Source organism: Anopheles funestus, chromosome 2RL, assembly GCF_943734845.2.
Source record: "Anopheles funestus chromosome 2RL, idAnoFuneDA-416_04, whole genome shotgun sequence".
Taxonomy (NCBI): domain Eukaryota; kingdom Metazoa; phylum Arthropoda; class Insecta; order Diptera; family Culicidae; genus Anopheles; species Anopheles funestus.
In genome coordinates this window covers 28,013,804-28,030,521 of record NC_064598.1, presented here as the reverse complement: position 1 = coordinate 28,030,521, position 16,718 = coordinate 28,013,804, and the positions used below count along the sequence as shown (strand labels likewise).

Sequence of the window (16,718 nt, the reverse complement as noted above, 5' to 3'; positions counted from 1 at the left end):
AGCCTTAGCAAAAAAAACCCGGGAGCTGTCGATTGGCTTGCTAACGATCGAACGATCTGACCCAATGTTGAACAGGCGTTTTGCAGCATATGTATGTTGCCTGCCCCGCGGTTTGCATGCCGCTGAACTGGAATTAAGCTCATTCAATTATACTCACACAACATGGGTTCCAATTCATGAAGGTGTGGGAGGATAGAGGGGGCCTAGGGGTGGAGGGGAAATATGTTCAACTAGTGTGCCCACCCACCAACAAACTACTGTTTCATGACCTGTCCTTACCACGGCTTCTTGCTCACCGGCCCTCTATTGCTTCTCGGTTGTTCATGCATTGAATATCAACTTCAAACCGTAGTACCTTAATCAAACAGCAAAACAACTAACTTATACAAGAGTTATGTTCATTTGTGTGTACGAACATATGCTCGTGTGTGAATTGGGCTACTTTTTTTATTAGGTCCTTTGATCTTTCACTTTCCGAAGTCGTAACGAAAGTGACACCGAAATTGGCTTAATTGGATTCAAATGAACGACGCAGGTAAAATTAAATCATTAGTTGCAGAAAAGTTGGATGGGTTTTGTAACTGATTTTTTGTATTACTTCATTCTTTGCAAACGTTTCTTTAGCTTGGAACGTTGAGTGGAATGATGCAGTTCACAATACAATTCATAAGCAATTGTGTTTTGTGACACCTCCTAATATGTGAAGAAATATATGAAATTATTTTCTTTAAATATTACATAATTATTAAGAATATTATAACATTCTATCTTAAGTAATTCATGATTTTTCAATCGTAAAATATTAAAAAACCTTCAGAGATTCATGAATTTCCAAAGATTCGAGAATCTTCAAAGCATCATGAATCTTTCAAAAGTTAAATCTTAATTCGAATGGCTATTAATCGAAAACTCATAAAAATGATTCTTCTTACCAATACTTTTACACGGTGTGAATTGAATCACTAAGTATCGCCACACAAACAAACAAGAAAAAAACCAATCCTTTGCTTGCAATCGAAATTTTGTGTCTCGCATTGTTTTGAATAACACAACATTAGCTTGTGACAACATATGCACTTCATAAACTGCAATGTTGCACACATATGTTTCCATCGTCTCTCATGCTCGTTTTCCTAACCGATTCCAGTGTGAACGTATGTAAGATTGTTATCCAATGCCTCTGGATGTGCATAGAATAGTCAATTCGTGTGCAGAGACAACCATCGAAAAGTGTCTCTTGAGACGGCAGGGATCAAACAGTAAAAAGGGCACACACTACCACCTTTTGTCGTGTGCAGTTTGAACGCAAAAAAAAACCTGAACGCATTTTTGCATTCGAGCATAAAGTGAATGCCGCATGTAAGGAAAAAGGAGATTGAAGCAGTGAAGGAGTCGGTAAAGCAGAGCATTGTGTTGTAGGGCTGGGAAGCGTCACAAATCAATAGCCTGAATTATTCGGTCTTAGTGCACGTGCAAATCTCTAAGTTTTTAAAGGTGAAATTCACCTCTTTACGGTTTGGTTATGGTGCAAAACAAATTGGCATATAAATGTTAATTTCAAATCATACTTTATTCCTTCCACAGTCACACCATTAAGATGCCACCCTTTTTTCACACGCTCAAAGTAATATAAAACCCATTCCCAAACGCCACAAATTGGCTGCAGAAGAGTCATCCAATAGATCACCGGCACGAAGCGCGGCAAACGGCAAAAAAAACCGGCCATTCATAATTAATTTATTACCTTTAAATTATCATCCGAGGGCAGACGATGCCCTCAGCCATGCGAAAGCATAGGTAAACATAATAAATCTCCGCCAATCGCGGTTCGTATCGATCGACCCAACGTGCACACTGCAATTTGATGCATTGGTTCACGTTTTGCATGCACTTCGTTTGCATGTGTTTGTGTTTGATTTTTTTTTGGTTGTTAATTCCTTCACCGACACCGATGAGTGTCGCAAAAGTGCGCTTAAAGAACGTTTTGCCACACGAATCTCGGTGTTTTGCATAGTTGCATATTCTCTCACGTTTATCAATGTCGTGCGAAAAATCAATTAAGCACCTGAAATTCCCTTCAATTTTCATTTCACTCTCTGCTGTTAAGCGGCAAAACCGAGCAAGGACCAGCCAGCATGCAATCGAACATGACCTCGGATCGGGTGAGGTGAAGTGCAGCTGGCATAGCAGGACATACAAATGCAAGTTGTTCCACAACGTTCCACAACATCACCCGAAAGGTTGTACGAACCCCACGGGTGGCTTTACGTTTCAATTAGCTTTCGGGTTGTGATTTGTTTTATTTCTGTTTCAGCGATATGGAGCAGAATTGAGCACTCGCTGGAGCAATAGCAATCATACGTATTTCGTCGTTCTTCAAGGTTGATTGGGACAATCATGCAACAGTGCGTAATATATCAATAAAATATCATACCACCGTCTGCCCTTCATGTTTCATTCGAGATCACGTTTTAATGTACGTAATTTCACCGTAAGCTTGAACACTTTTTGGTAGATGAATGGAAGGAAAACGTATCCCTTCCGGACGACGGCGGGACAGAGATCAAAATGGCTTGTGCTTGTGGTGGATTTATTCCATGCTTTGTCAACCGAAGAATGTCGAACAGTGTTTTATTGACACTTACGGTCGTACAGATTGGGGACACCATGGAACACCGATTGTAGTTGGGTGCGAAAAGTACGACCGAGTGTGGTACCTTGAACTACAGAGCTCACATAAATAACATTCCATCCTTATCCTGTCCAGAGTGACATTGGTTTACGCGATGTCGTTCTTCGGCCATTTTCTGCATCACATACCACTGGGGGCGAAGGGAATGGATTCACAATTTGTACCTTATTATTACACAATACCCTTGAAGAAATCATCCTGGGACGGAAATAAAAAAAAACACTTCTTGATGGGAAGTTTATTGGAGGGGAAAATTCATCCACATCGTCATTTATGATGGTCCACGCGTACTGACGTGCTCAATTAAAAACCGCGATGTTGATGATCGTTCAACATATAAAAAAGGCAACACACTCACAGACAGTATGTGTGATGTTTGGTGAATTATTTCAATTCCCCACTCTGGCAATGGCAGTCAATCATTTATCGATGACAATTTTTGTGTGAAGCGGATGGTAAAGAGAAGGGTGCAGAAGCTTTTATGCCGGCGATAAATCGCAATCATACACTGCATGCGTGTGACGAGTATTCTGATTGAGCGCCAAAATTGTGCAACAAGTGGTGACTTGTTTTTTTTTTTTTGGTTGGCAGGGAAAGCACTGTGAAGTGTGTTTTACGACGCAATCACTCACTAATGGGTGCTGTAGTTTGTGAATGGTGGCGAACGAATGAATGTACCTTTCTATGCCATGAAAGAAGTAGGATAAAAATTCAATTTTACAATCTCTTCATCAATAATTCTCTTCAACAATGAGATGCATAATATTGTTTTTGGTAGAATACAACCAAGCGATAGATAATGAAATTAACACCTCGATTAGTTTAACATAATGTTATAAATATTCAACAATGCTTCAGTAAGAGGATTCAATAAATAAGAAATAAAAATAATAAACCAAAAATCCCCACAAAAAACCAGTGTCGATCAGCTGTCGATCGAAAGCTCACCCATCCTTTTGTATCTAATCTTTGACAGCGCCACACAAAACATAACCTCATTCGGAAGATTTTTGCCGTAACAGTAACCTTGTGCCGAATGAGCTACAAATCGTGTCCGTATCTCCCAACCGCTCTGTCGTGTGGCGTGGAACCATCGCCAAAAAACCGTGTCTAGGTCATGTCTTTGGCATCAACACTTCCACAGCCTCTGGACAACCTAAGCTAATCAACGTGTTTCCAAACCCATTCGTACCGCTTACACGAAACGATCGAAAACAACCGAACCTCCGAAAGAGACTTAATTGACCTCGCTGGTAACAAAAACTACTCCACACACATAACCACAAAACCAAACGAACCTTCCTAATAAAAACACTAATGATTTAACCGCAACATAAAAGCTCATCTGTTGTGAAGATTCATACTATTAGCGCGTGTAACGTTAGGTCTGGGATGTAGCATAGATTTTGGCATCCGTTTTTTTCTCTCTCAACAAACGGGACCACATCTAATTGATAAAAACCTTAAACCTTACACCAGGCCAAGTTAACATTACCGAAGGAAAACGGTTAGATTACACTCAATAACGCTCATTACGCGTACGTTACGATCGGTGTAACGCGCTGCTTGCAATCACTGACATTTCTCGTTCCGTCTTGCCCTTCGATTATGATCGGCGGGAGGTCTGCGTCGATCACTGGTGCCACGCAGCAAGATCGGTGGATAATGATGAAAAGACAAAAAAACGGGCAAACACACAGCAGGAAAAAAACACACTCGAACCTTTTGGCGTGTAATAAATATATCAATCAAGACGCCACGCACAAGATACGTCTAAAAGGGAGTCACGTGGAAGTTGGTTGTTTCCCCACCGGGGGCCGGGGGCTTCTACGATCGATGATGACCTCTAGCCGTAATTAGCCGGCCGACGGTGTGACCCACAGGAGGGTGCACACCTTGAACGGGTGGTGATTTCTCCGTTCGATTGGTCACGCGACACCGAAATCGCTCGCTCTTTTTTTTCGGTACACAAACCGTTTTGCTCCAGATCGATCTGGACGCGGGAGTTAATGGAATTCGCAACGGCGCGGCAAAGAATTGTCTCCAATTGACAGGGTCGGAAAATTGTCGCATGTCAAGCATCGTCCGAGACAACTGACTCGTGTCAATCATGCCTTGAACTATGCGTTTTATTAAATGAATTTCATTAACTCTGCACGACCATGAATTGCATTAGCTTGGCACGATAAGGCAACAATGTGGAATGATGGTATTGAAGTATTTTTATAATATAATGCACGACAGACAATTACTATAGCCCTGCCTTTTCGATATAATTAATTAACTGGGTATATGATCATACTATTCGATAGTTGGCCAGTGAAATTGAAAATAAAAATTTGAAAGACAAAAATTGTGTTGAGGAGACCTGAACTCGGTTTCTTGAAAATGATCTAAAATGTGTAATTGAATGAAGAAAAACATATTCTTTTCTGTGTTTTAATAATTGGTTGGTTCTCTGGAAGTTTTTAAGTTGGATAAGAAAATCGAAAGCATACTTTCGACTAAAATATTTACAAAAAATACATCTCGAGTTATACCCAAATCTCCAAGATTGCTAGTTTGAACTCCTCAAGGAAATTGTCTTAGATGTTGTTGTTGTAAAGTGTCTCTCTTAAAGAAGTCTTAACTGCTTGTTACCGATTTCTGCTCTAGACTTAGTATAGATCAACTCAGCAATCTAATTTTCATTTCAATGTTGCAAGATTTCGTTGAAGATTTTGAGTCAATGTTTGCATTATCTGATTGAATAATTGCATATTTTTACAACATCTAACTTTGGATGGACTTACAAGAAATAAACATCAAATCCCTATACACGCTACATGAGAAGCTCCTGGAAAATTGGAAAAGTATACTTGCTCTTTCCTGTAGAAAATAATATATTTGAACAAATGTAGCCTTCTATACAAATCCCGACTATAAAAATAGCTATAGAAATTAGCTTTTTAATCACGAAATTAAATTTAGCAGCCAAAGATAATAAGATGCAAATATGGACAAATTCCCCAAATAATCTATAATAGTTTCGCACTGTTGTTTGTTCATTTAATGTGCGAAAAATCCCTTTTTTACCGAAACCGGATTACGCGGATGCAAAGTGTGTGATAATGGGACAGTTAAACATTGTTCCGTCTCATTACACCTACCTGGTAGATCGAGGAAAAGTGTCCGTTCGTACGCATCTGGGAACGGTTTTGTGGCTGCGGCGATCCCAACGGTGACATCAGATGGTTGCTGCTGCCGTAGCTGTGCATCTTGCGGGTGAGCGGTTGGTAGATAGCACCATTCGACGAGAGAATATCTGGATGGATTGGAAGGAAAAAGAATAAAGGTGCCATGAATAATAGTGTTTGATCGTCACCTGAACCTTCCCGAATACTTCGATCGGTTTTGATCGTTGCTAATTAAATATAAGCGCCGCAAGTATCGGGCCAATCAATTGGCCCTAAAAGTGACCGGAGACACACTGGTTTCCGTTTCGCAATCGTGTCCCAGCAGCAAAAGCAATGGATCGAACAGACGAAACATAACAATCGTAATGAACCGAATGAGCGCCGTACGATTGGCTGTCGCCGTGCTGAGAAGAAGGTGTCAAATTGCACACGTTGTCCTGTCAGGTTGAGTGAAGTTTGACGATGGTAGCGAGAGGAAAATGGGTGTTGCAGTCCTGGGGAGGTGGCACACATGCAACGGGTGCATGCTGAAGAGATGCATGATCGCCACGCACCGTAAAATCGAACGATGGCTTTGGTGTGTGGTGCAACATTCGAGGACGGCAATTTTCGGCAGACGGCAGACAACCGCACGGAATTGCAACTGTTTTGTGGCTGCACGGCCGGCCGAATACAAACAAAATGTCATAATGATAATAATGATAATAATGACCTGCCGGTCCAGAGATGGAATGGCGCTGGCATTTGCATATAATTGGCAGAACGAACGATATTTCAGCAATTTTACATCCCAACAAAATGACGGTACGCTGTGCCTTTGTGCTAAAGACGCCATTGACACGCATCAACCACGTATGTTGGGCATGTTTGGTGGGTTGCAGCATCACACGGCAATGCACAGTGTAAATATTACCGTTTTTGCTTGCGTGTGTGCTGTACACATTCTTTCAACTTTCCCGTTCTGAAGCAAAAGCTGTAGCGGCTGTATTTTTTTTGTTAAAAAACGCTCCGTTGTCTCGATTGACAAACGGAACATAATTAACCAAAATCGACCCGAACGTGCCTGAGGTGCTGAATTTTACAACCCCAAACTCATTATGCTTCATGCAGGTTTGTAAGTGCAGCAACAGGTTTCATTTCCGCAAAGTCACAAATTGACGCACCCTGAAGGGCTTACACCGGCAGAAAAACCCCGACCGAAAAAAAAGTAAAATGAAGTATAAGTAACGTTTTTGTATTTGCTGCGCGTTACAGAACTAACCGGAAGATGAACAATCATACGTCAGTGCGTGCGTAAAATTGAAACATTCGGTTTACTTACGCGAAAGCCTCGCGATTGCCGAGATGGTGCATCTACCACTATATGCCATTGCTTTGCCGAACCGACTGTCGTAAACCGACAAAAAAACACTCTCCCCGAACATTCCCTACATTTCCTCTACCGCCGAGTACTTACGGACGTTTCAAATGGCGGAGGGAATTTTCACGCCTAATGAGTGCCGAAAGAAAATTCACTCCTAACAATGCGATGATCGTGAACGTTACAGCTATCGGAGCAGGCATTCGGAGAGGCCCAAAAAAGCACAACAAAAAGTTACCAAATATTCAAAGAAAACCTCTTTCCTGTGCAGGAAAAGAAAGTGAGCGGAATTGTCGATCGTGTTTGATCTTGGATCGGACAAGCGTTTTTAGCGTTTGCTTTTACAAAGGGTTGCACAAGCCCGCCGAAGCTGTGAGTTCGATTGAACTACACAAAAAAACGGGAGATGATGATTCTTCGTTCGTATGTAACGTTTGAGATTACGTTACGTATCATATAGAGAAAAAAACGAGCTGGTTAAATAACACTATGATTAATCATAGGCCGGGTAACACCGGCAGCGGTGATATGATTAGTGAACGAAGGTCGCAACACTCGACTTTAACAACCACAACGGGCCTGTATCACATTCAGCTCGCAGCAAACAACATCAATCGGATCGGTCAGCTTTGGTTGAAGCGAAGTAAAGCAACAAAACGCAGCACGTATATCAACCCTTTCGCCATTTATGGTGATCGGAGAACGTACGATCGAGAGTCCACCTATAATAGCAGCATAGTTCAGCATACAAGTGCTCTCGAATGATGTTGAACCAAGCGCTAAGAGTAGACACACACACACCATGAAGATTGTGTCCTTAGCGTGCGAATGTATGCAGTTTGCCCTCCAAACATCACCCTAATAATACAATGGCCATTTGTTGCGTGTATTGCAACGTGGACCATAACATCAAATCGCTGCTGCATGATGCCGCAAGGCGCAGCATAAAACTTCCCAAGACGGTGTATGGTTAGACCAAAAAAAAAAGAGGCACGATCTTGTTCTCACTTAGTTTCCTCCTGTGCCTATTCCGGTAGCGTTCAGTCCTTGGGTGAGTAACATAACACTTTGCATAACATTCTTGCAAATCACGACATCCTCCATTGTTGGGGTGCGAATGTTCTTGAACGAAAAGGAATTGATTCACAGTCATTGATGGGGCTCGTTTTGGTTTATGTTGTGTCTAACCTCAAGGCTTCAGCTGTTTTATGTTGCCTGTTTCGCACCGAGCGTTAAAATCTTTCTGTAGTTATATTTAGCAGTTATAAAAAGAGCTTTAGAGCCCACTTATCAGTTTGTGATGATTGGCCTCATCTAGGATAAAATCGATTAAGATAAGATTAAGGCATAATGGTACGATTCCTTCTACCCGTATTAATTTTTGAAATTATACAATTCTACAGAAGTTGATGCATGTTAAAAGTCATCTTTTCTACAACAATAATAGAAAAAATGAAACATTTACATATGACACAGCTCTTTGAAATTATTTTCGAAAGTATCAGTTAAATAAACGCTCAGGACTCTTAGAAATTCTGGAGTTAAGGTGATCTCCATCTCCAGAGAAAACGGTTCGAACAATAAAAGGAAATAAAACTGTTGGCAACGCATAATACTTCTCGCTAATATTTGAAATTAATATTTCGTGATTAGTTATTTAAATGAGCGCCTTACTTTTATCTCTATCTCTCTCTCTAAATAAAAATTCTGCTTCTTCAAAAATAATATTTAACCATTAATAAACACCTTTTAATTCACCCAACTTTCGAATAACCTCATGAAATACAATTTATTTATTTCTCTACACTACACAATCGATCGAAACAATCGTTTGTAGCCGGGGTTGGAATTGTAATGTAAATTGAACTGTTCGCTTATGCTATGTGAAGGTCCGCTTTCGACGAGCATTCATTCTTCCGGCTGAGTGGAAAGATTTGCAGATAAGAAAGAATAACTACACCAAACCCACTACACCACAGTTCGCAACAATCGCACTGCGTATGCAAATTACCTTCGGGGCCTTTGTGTGTCGTTCAGGCGAGAGGTTGGGCGCGGTACAATGCGATTTTATCCGAAGTGTATTTTTAATTCGTGATTTTAAGACCTTTGCGAACGTTCAAAGAAAGTGGTACCCTGGTGGACAGGAACACTTGCAAACATATGTTTGTATGAAAGATCATCCCGCAAAACTATTACGCAGTAAAAAACAAAAAAGCACAATCCAAGCATATTTCCAAAGAGGCATTTAAATTGCGTGTCATTTCATGCGTCACATAACACAAAATTGAAAACTCAAACATAACCATTTTTAACCTCCAAAATCTACGATTATAGCTGCACTGCAATCAATGATTTATACTGTAAACCACCATCGCTTTCGAGCAAATGATACCCAATTTAATCGTCCATGCAAACGTAATGGACCGCGGCAAAACAAAACAAATCAACAACAAAAAAAGAGAGAAGGAAAGAGAGATGTTAAATCAACCGCAAAATGATTCAACATGTCAGCACTTACCGTATCGTGTACCGCGAATGCCAAACTGTCTTCCATTCGTAACGGATCCAACGGCATACGGTGCGTAAATCAGTGAAAAAATCGTTCTTCACGACTGAATGGCATCGTTTACTTTCATTCTGCTGCAGACTACAGCGCTTTTTGGCCCGATGGTATTCGACTGTTTGAAGCCTTAATGTCAAATGGAAATGTTTTCCAGCGCAGCGGCTTTTACATCCCGGTGAACGGAACGAACCCGGAACGAATTGGAACAATTTTACAGTCAAATTGAAAGACAGCAGTAACCAAAACGCACACTATAACGGTAGTTTTGTAATGCAAATGGGTCAAATCTGTTTAAATGGGCTTTGGCGTGATATATTTCGTTACAATTCATAAGCCAAATCCTTCTTCAGTGGTATTTGTTTTGCTTTCATATTCTATATACAGAGGTTTGGGGTTGGTATGGGTTTAAATTAAATTAAATAATTAAAAAAAACCTTAAATGTACGATTGCAATAAGAAGCCATTTTGTTGCATATCTTTCCCGACGTATTTCATTTTACGTTGATCCGACACTTTGATGCAGTGACAGTTTTTTTTTCCTTTTTGGCAAGAAAAAGGAAACCGGCTCCTGGTATTACACGCTCACGTGACATGTGGATTAATAAATTTCTCACAATCCCACTATTTACGAGCAAACAAGTAAAAACTGGACGACAAAAACCACATCGGTCCAAGATTTGCGCTAATCCACCATCCACCACGGTATCGTGTCAGGTTCATCGCTTGCCCTCCTATCGAAGTCTTTCTCCATGTGACCATGCTTCATCATTTAACCGTCACGTCACCGACACGCGAAGCAGATGTCTAATGGGGATGAAAAACTCAGTGAGAGAGGAAAAAAAAGAAAACGTTTGAATGGACCTTCCTCCCATGGATAGCATTTATGCCATAGCGTGACGAAATTTTTGCAGATTGAATTAAAACGGAAAGCTGCTGTTAATTCGCTAAATAAGACCCACCAACGCGCTCGTTCGCGACACGACAAACTTGCTCGGGTGTAAAATATGGCTAACAAGGTTTTGCATTGTTGGATGAACCGATATACACATCTTTCCCACACGATTAATTTCGTGCGACAAATCTGTATATTTATCTGTATCGTAAATTGTGTGCTTCACAATCAATTGTACAATCGTAAGTTATGATATTTAGGAAATTTATACACTTTAGACCAAAAAATAATTTATTATGTGCCGAACATGAATATTACATTTCGTTTCGTTTTGTTCGCTTTTAAAGCACTTTAGCGCAGTGATAAAATACAAAGATGAGTATAATTTTTGCGAATGTTTTAAATTGTGCCCTTCCCAAGAAAAAGATGACATTTAAGAGACCTTTACTTTTTTTCTTTTCTTTGGCATTAAAATGTGTTACATAAAAAAACCGTACACGAAACAAGAATAAGGCTAATTGCTGCTGTTCAAGCATCATTGTAGCAAAAGCATTCGCATCCTTTCGCGCAAAAGCGCACGCAGTAATTCTAGGTTTATTTTCAACATTAGCTGACCTTACCAATAAAAAAAGTGAGCAATGCAAAAAACATGGTCCGACAGTCATTTCTGCTACCCAGTGCCCAGCGCTACAACACCTCAACTGGTCGCCCTCCAATGTCAGCAGATCGTAATGGTGGGCAAATTAAATTTTTATGCATCATAAAACGACAAACATCGTTGGAGGTGAGGTTCTGCCATGATAACTGCCGTGTTTCGCACCCTGCAATGGTTAGGCCACCGGAGTTTGTCCACCCCAAAAGCCTTGTGCGTACAAGAAGATACACAAACAAAATCGACCCCACAGCAAACCCTACAGTAGTGCTGCGGTATCGATATCATGCGTTGACACTTGACCAACACACGATCGCTTGATTCAGACAAAAACCCCCAAACAGCCTAACCGCAGTGTAAACATTCCCGGCCGGCGTACAATGCGGATCCTCGAACCAGCTGGGAGTAGGTCAAACATTAATGGTCGTGAATGATTGCGCAAAGTAAATGCAACCAAATGTAATAAAAAAGTGCATCACACACACAGGGCTCAGCTCTGATACAATCTCGTCAACGTTGAGCATAAGGAAATAAAACGCGAAATTAATTTTCCTTCGCTTGTTTGGCTTTCGGAATGGTAAAAGGCGCTGAAAATGCATATCGTGAAGATTAAAACGGGACCCATACGCAGGAGGAGCTGTGCTGGCAGGAAGAAGGATAAACAGAAAAAAAAACTGAAGAGACATAAACCAACCCAATGTTCGCACCCTTTCTGCCACCGAACGATCACATCAGCCAGGTCCCGATTTCGATCGTAATTAACCGATACTAATCCACAGCTTCACCAAAAACCTGTGGCCAGTCGAAAGGGGATCAAGTATCTTGTGCCGACTCGAAGGAATGGGTGGCTCGCTAAAAGTTCATCAGTCACCCAGAAATGGACGGTCGGACCCGTTTATGCAATGGCCACAGAATTGACACAAGGTCAGTGACGACCCAATTACAATGAAGACAGCACAGAGGAAGACAGCAACGAGACGCACTTTTGATTGGCGGGCAGAAGTTCAAAGCGATTGTGCCGCTGCAAAGCTGCATCACCGGATCGGTTCCGTTGCCAATTTGTGCAGGCCCCTGTAATGGGGTATTTTTGCAACCATTCGTAACCAAACTCACACGGGTGTCTAGGTGGAAATCCTTCCGAAATCTACAAAGCCTCGCTGAGGTTAACGGGGAAGCATGTGGACCAACCCCCCGTTCTTTGACAGGTTGATCGAGAGGTGTTAAAAGGAGCAACCGAAGCAATCGGATCGGTGAAGTGAAGTAATAAAGATATCGTTCGTTTTAATCATGGGCAAGCATTCACTTGGTTCACACGTGCCAATAAAAACCACAATCAAAAGGCATAAAAGAAATATATTCATATTTCTGAGCACTGCTGGGTTTTGCGGTTTTTGGACACTGGTCTGTGGGACACCTGTAGGAGGTGTTACGTTGATAGTACATCAGATGCATCACCACTAGTGTCGAAGTGTTGCAGTACATCTTATCTCCGTAAGTGAGAGAGTTTCTACAGTGAGTTTCTATAGTGAGTCATTTGAGTCTCTGCAAAGAATTTTTTTTCAACTCACTTGTGAAATAATTCACTTTCACTTATTTAAATCACTCAGGAGCACAATTCATGAGCTAAGTAAAAGTGAGTGAATTTTGAATGAGATTCAACTCTTCAAGAAGATTAGTATTTCTCTCACGTTTTCTGAGAAGAGAGTTCTAAATAAATCACTCATCATTATAACCTACTCACTTGGATTTAATTCTAAGTTTTTAGTGCAAACCTTGAATGTCTTAAGGTGACAAACCACATACTGTCCACACCAACTGTCAACCGAAGGTTGATGATCGACATTCCATTTCCAATGTTTGCCTTCCGCCCCGGACAACGGAAAAAAAAACCACCGAAAAGGGAAGCCGAATGAGATTGTGGTAGAAAATTAATTTAAAATTACCACTCGACAAAAACGATCGTTTACCGGACAAGATACACGACAGCAGGGATAAAATGGTAGGAAATCATTAAAAATTCCTTATCTATCGCACACTCACCGTTGTCCATATCCGCTTGCATACGGGATGCCGGATGGTGTACCGGGTGGGGTTGGCCGGATTCCTTCTGTGCCAGACAGTGCGGGCAAGCTTCGTTCCGGAACATGCACGAGTAGCACCGTTCGTGACCGCAGGCGTCGATCAGCTTCCTTTTCTTGCCCTTATCGAACGGCATCTGACAGCTCGGACAGAGAGCGCCTCCGGTTTCGTTTTCCAGTATCTTACGAATCGCTGCCAAATCTGAAAGTACACGAAAGCAAACTGGGTGTTGTTATTCCGCTCAAGTTGTACAAGGCTCACACAAAACTGCACCCTATCGATGCGAAGGAATCAACGTTTCATTGGGTCTTCATTAAAAAGGTTCTGCACCGAAACCGGCACGAATATTCATTCAAACGACAGCCAGACACTAGACGCTAGACAATTAAAAGGGCCGTTCCTTTTATATTTTTTGGAAGACAACAGCAGACAGGCGAAAAAGGTCAATAAATTAATGACGCCTCATTTACCACCAAACAGCACGGGACGGTCAAAGTGGCCCCGCTAGGTGCATTAGAGGCGGAAACGAAAGTCACAACATTGGGGCGTTTGGAACTGTTGAACTGAAATAGGGGGCCGGACCAAACATGACCTCTTGCGGGCCCTGCTGTAAGGGCCCTTTGGCAGGTTCCACTGATCGTAAATTCTACCCAGGATGCTGGTTAAAACTAGACTAGCTTTACTACCTCCTCGACAAACAGCGTCTTGTTTATGTGCATTTCAACTGAATTGGAAACGAAATTTCGAGTCCCAACTGGTGAAGCTGGCGAAAGCTCCCAACACACTGCTCACATTGAATCGTTCGTTCGCAAAACATCACTCAGCTAACCGATCAGCACATTTATACCATCGCGGTTCTTTTTGCAACGGTGCTCTAGTGCACACAACAAACGAGAACAATCGATTTTTCAAATTTGCAAATATTAATAACCAATGTCCCGCGGTCAAATGCTCTGGACCCCGTTGCTGCAAAAGCTCGCTCGTGGCACCCGGTTTTGGGTGGAGCACCTGCTGTGTGTGTTGCCATGTTTGATCCAGCGGGAGGTCCCGATCGCTCCCTCCCACCCCCTCCCTTCCTTGCATGGGAGTGATGATGGGGGAAACAGAATGGCCGGAAAAGACGATTTGACAGGTACGACTCTCCGGTACATTCACCTATCGATTGAACTTTGAATTGAACGTTTGCAAACGGCAAAAGGGCCTGAGGCAAGTAGTTTGGTTTGCTTTTGTTCGTTGTACACATATTTTTGCAACAATGTTTGCCATGTTCGACATATGCGACAATGTTAGACCAACCAGTACAAATCCCAATCGGAAATGAAGGTACATTGGTTGTTTGTCAATGTCCCGGATCCTGATCGGATCAATGCCTGCTGCTAAATTTTAAATATCAACCCAACATATCGCGATCAATAGTATGTAGAATTTCTCAAATTTTCACACACACATACACACCCGCCCATCACCAGAGCAGAAGGTGATTTGCGTTCTCCAAACTTCGATCCATCCCTGCAACACAATAAATCATCGTTCCGTCCCCACAAACCCCCTGTTCCAACAGCGTGACCTCTCTCTCTACGCGCAACGTGCGAGATTAAACGGTCGAGATTTACTCCCGGGACCGGGTAAAAACCCTCGGGTGCACGATTTCTTCCGCGAATATTTTGTCAGTTTTGAATGTAAACAACTTTCCTGCCCTCGGAGATCGATCGGTCCTGCTTCAACCAGCTGAACAATAACGGTCCAAAGGCTAGAAGTGGGTCAGTACGGTGGGTACAGCTGTATAGCGAAGTTGTTGCAGACGGTGCACAGGACGACGAGAAACAAAGACGTGAACCTTTGGATGCCGCGAGGATCTGGAGAGGCGTCCAGCAAATGGGCGAATGTCTTGATGCCCCGCATCGAGGGTTATTGATCGTCGCGCCGTTGACCTTTCGGGACCGTAATAAGGTGAAAAACCAAAACCGACATGGAATCGTTCGTTCCAGGCACTTTGTTTTATTAGTTTTTCTCCCTTGACAGGTTCTGGCTGGTCGATGCATGGCTGTTCGGGGTTCTCACCTGACTTTTCTAGTGAAAATGTTGAACAGGTCGGAAAGGGGAAGAGCTTTTTTTAGCTTTGAAGTGAGGAGGATATTCCTTTTGATTGAGTTAATGTTTGCTGTACTTCGAAATTAATGTGTCGTAAACGCTTCTCTATCTTCAATTATGAGTCTTCGAAAAAGGGAACGATTACAGTTCGTTCTTGCAAACAAACATCTTCTTGGAATCAAATCAATCACTCGTAGCGATATTAATGTAACCATCACAAACATACGGACCTGAACGTCCAGAGAATGTTTCTATTTCTTCTGATCCTCCTGGGTGAAACCGTTCACAAAATCTAAACCGCATAAACGGATTAGTCCGTAAGGTGGAATTAGATTTCAATTAGTGGAAGATTAATTTCGGTCACGTTTAGCCAAGATACGGACCGCAACGCCCCGGTAATAACGATATAATGCAACGATATCTATGCGCTAACACGATCACGGTATGCAACTTGACAGATACCGTACCATAACTCTTCCCACACCGACAGTGAACGTGCCAATGCATGTGGTGTGCTGCACCAGCGTGGCATTGCATTCGTTGCAGAGTCGCATATTCCATCACATTACAGTACTTCGTGATCCTTGAAATAGTTCAAACGGATTAGATCGTTTTCAAGCAATCTAATAAAACAATTTTACCGGGGCGATTCGCAATTCTGCGCCAGTACGGCGTTTCGGTCTGTTCGGTGAAAGAACTTTTCTTCAATCCGGTTCCATTCTTCGGGTTTTGCGGGAACCCTTACCTGTTAGTATCGGGATCGACGGACGTGCAAAACATACTGAACATAGTTTTCGCTAATATCGTGACAGTGAAACGTGTTCCGTGGGGAATGAATTATGGCAGCGGGTGTAAGGAGGCAAGTTAATTCCAGCCCCAGAGGAGTTGATCGTCTTGTTTTTCCACATTCAGCCTGTCATCGGCCGGAGACCGGAGCAGTTGTTCAAAGAAATTGACTTGCGGTCTGTCATCCGTACCGCACACAAAAATGTCGGCCGAACATAAAGTCTAACGTTTGTGCTTTGGTTTATGGAATGCGTGTGAATACAATTTCCGTGTTATCATCGGTCGTAAGCTCGTCTAGCACAATTTCGACGATGGACACAGCTCTGTCAGCAGAACATACTTTACGAAACGAAATTCTGTCTTATTGTCCCACATACGCACAAGCAGAATTCCGAAACTTTCATTCGCACAAATATCGGTTCGGAAC

General features: G+C 42.1%; 1 protein-coding gene across 5 annotated transcripts in view; it reads right to left on the bottom strand.

The window, feature by feature from the left end:
* The window catches only part of LOC125761833 (protein TANC2), a 108,636-nt gene that overhangs the window by 13,166 nt on the left and 78,752 nt on the right, over positions 1-16,718 (bottom strand). For all 5 annotated transcript variants that reach the window (XM_049423346.1, XM_049423348.1, XM_049423351.1 and 2 more), the window contains 2 exons: positions 13,376-13,615; positions 5,842-5,996 (listed from right to left, as the gene is read on the bottom strand). In XM_049423346.1, the coding sequence (XP_049279303.1) occupies positions 5,842-5,996; positions 13,376-13,615 (395 nt within the window). The remainder of the gene's footprint in view (positions 1-5,841; positions 5,997-13,375; positions 13,616-16,718) is intronic.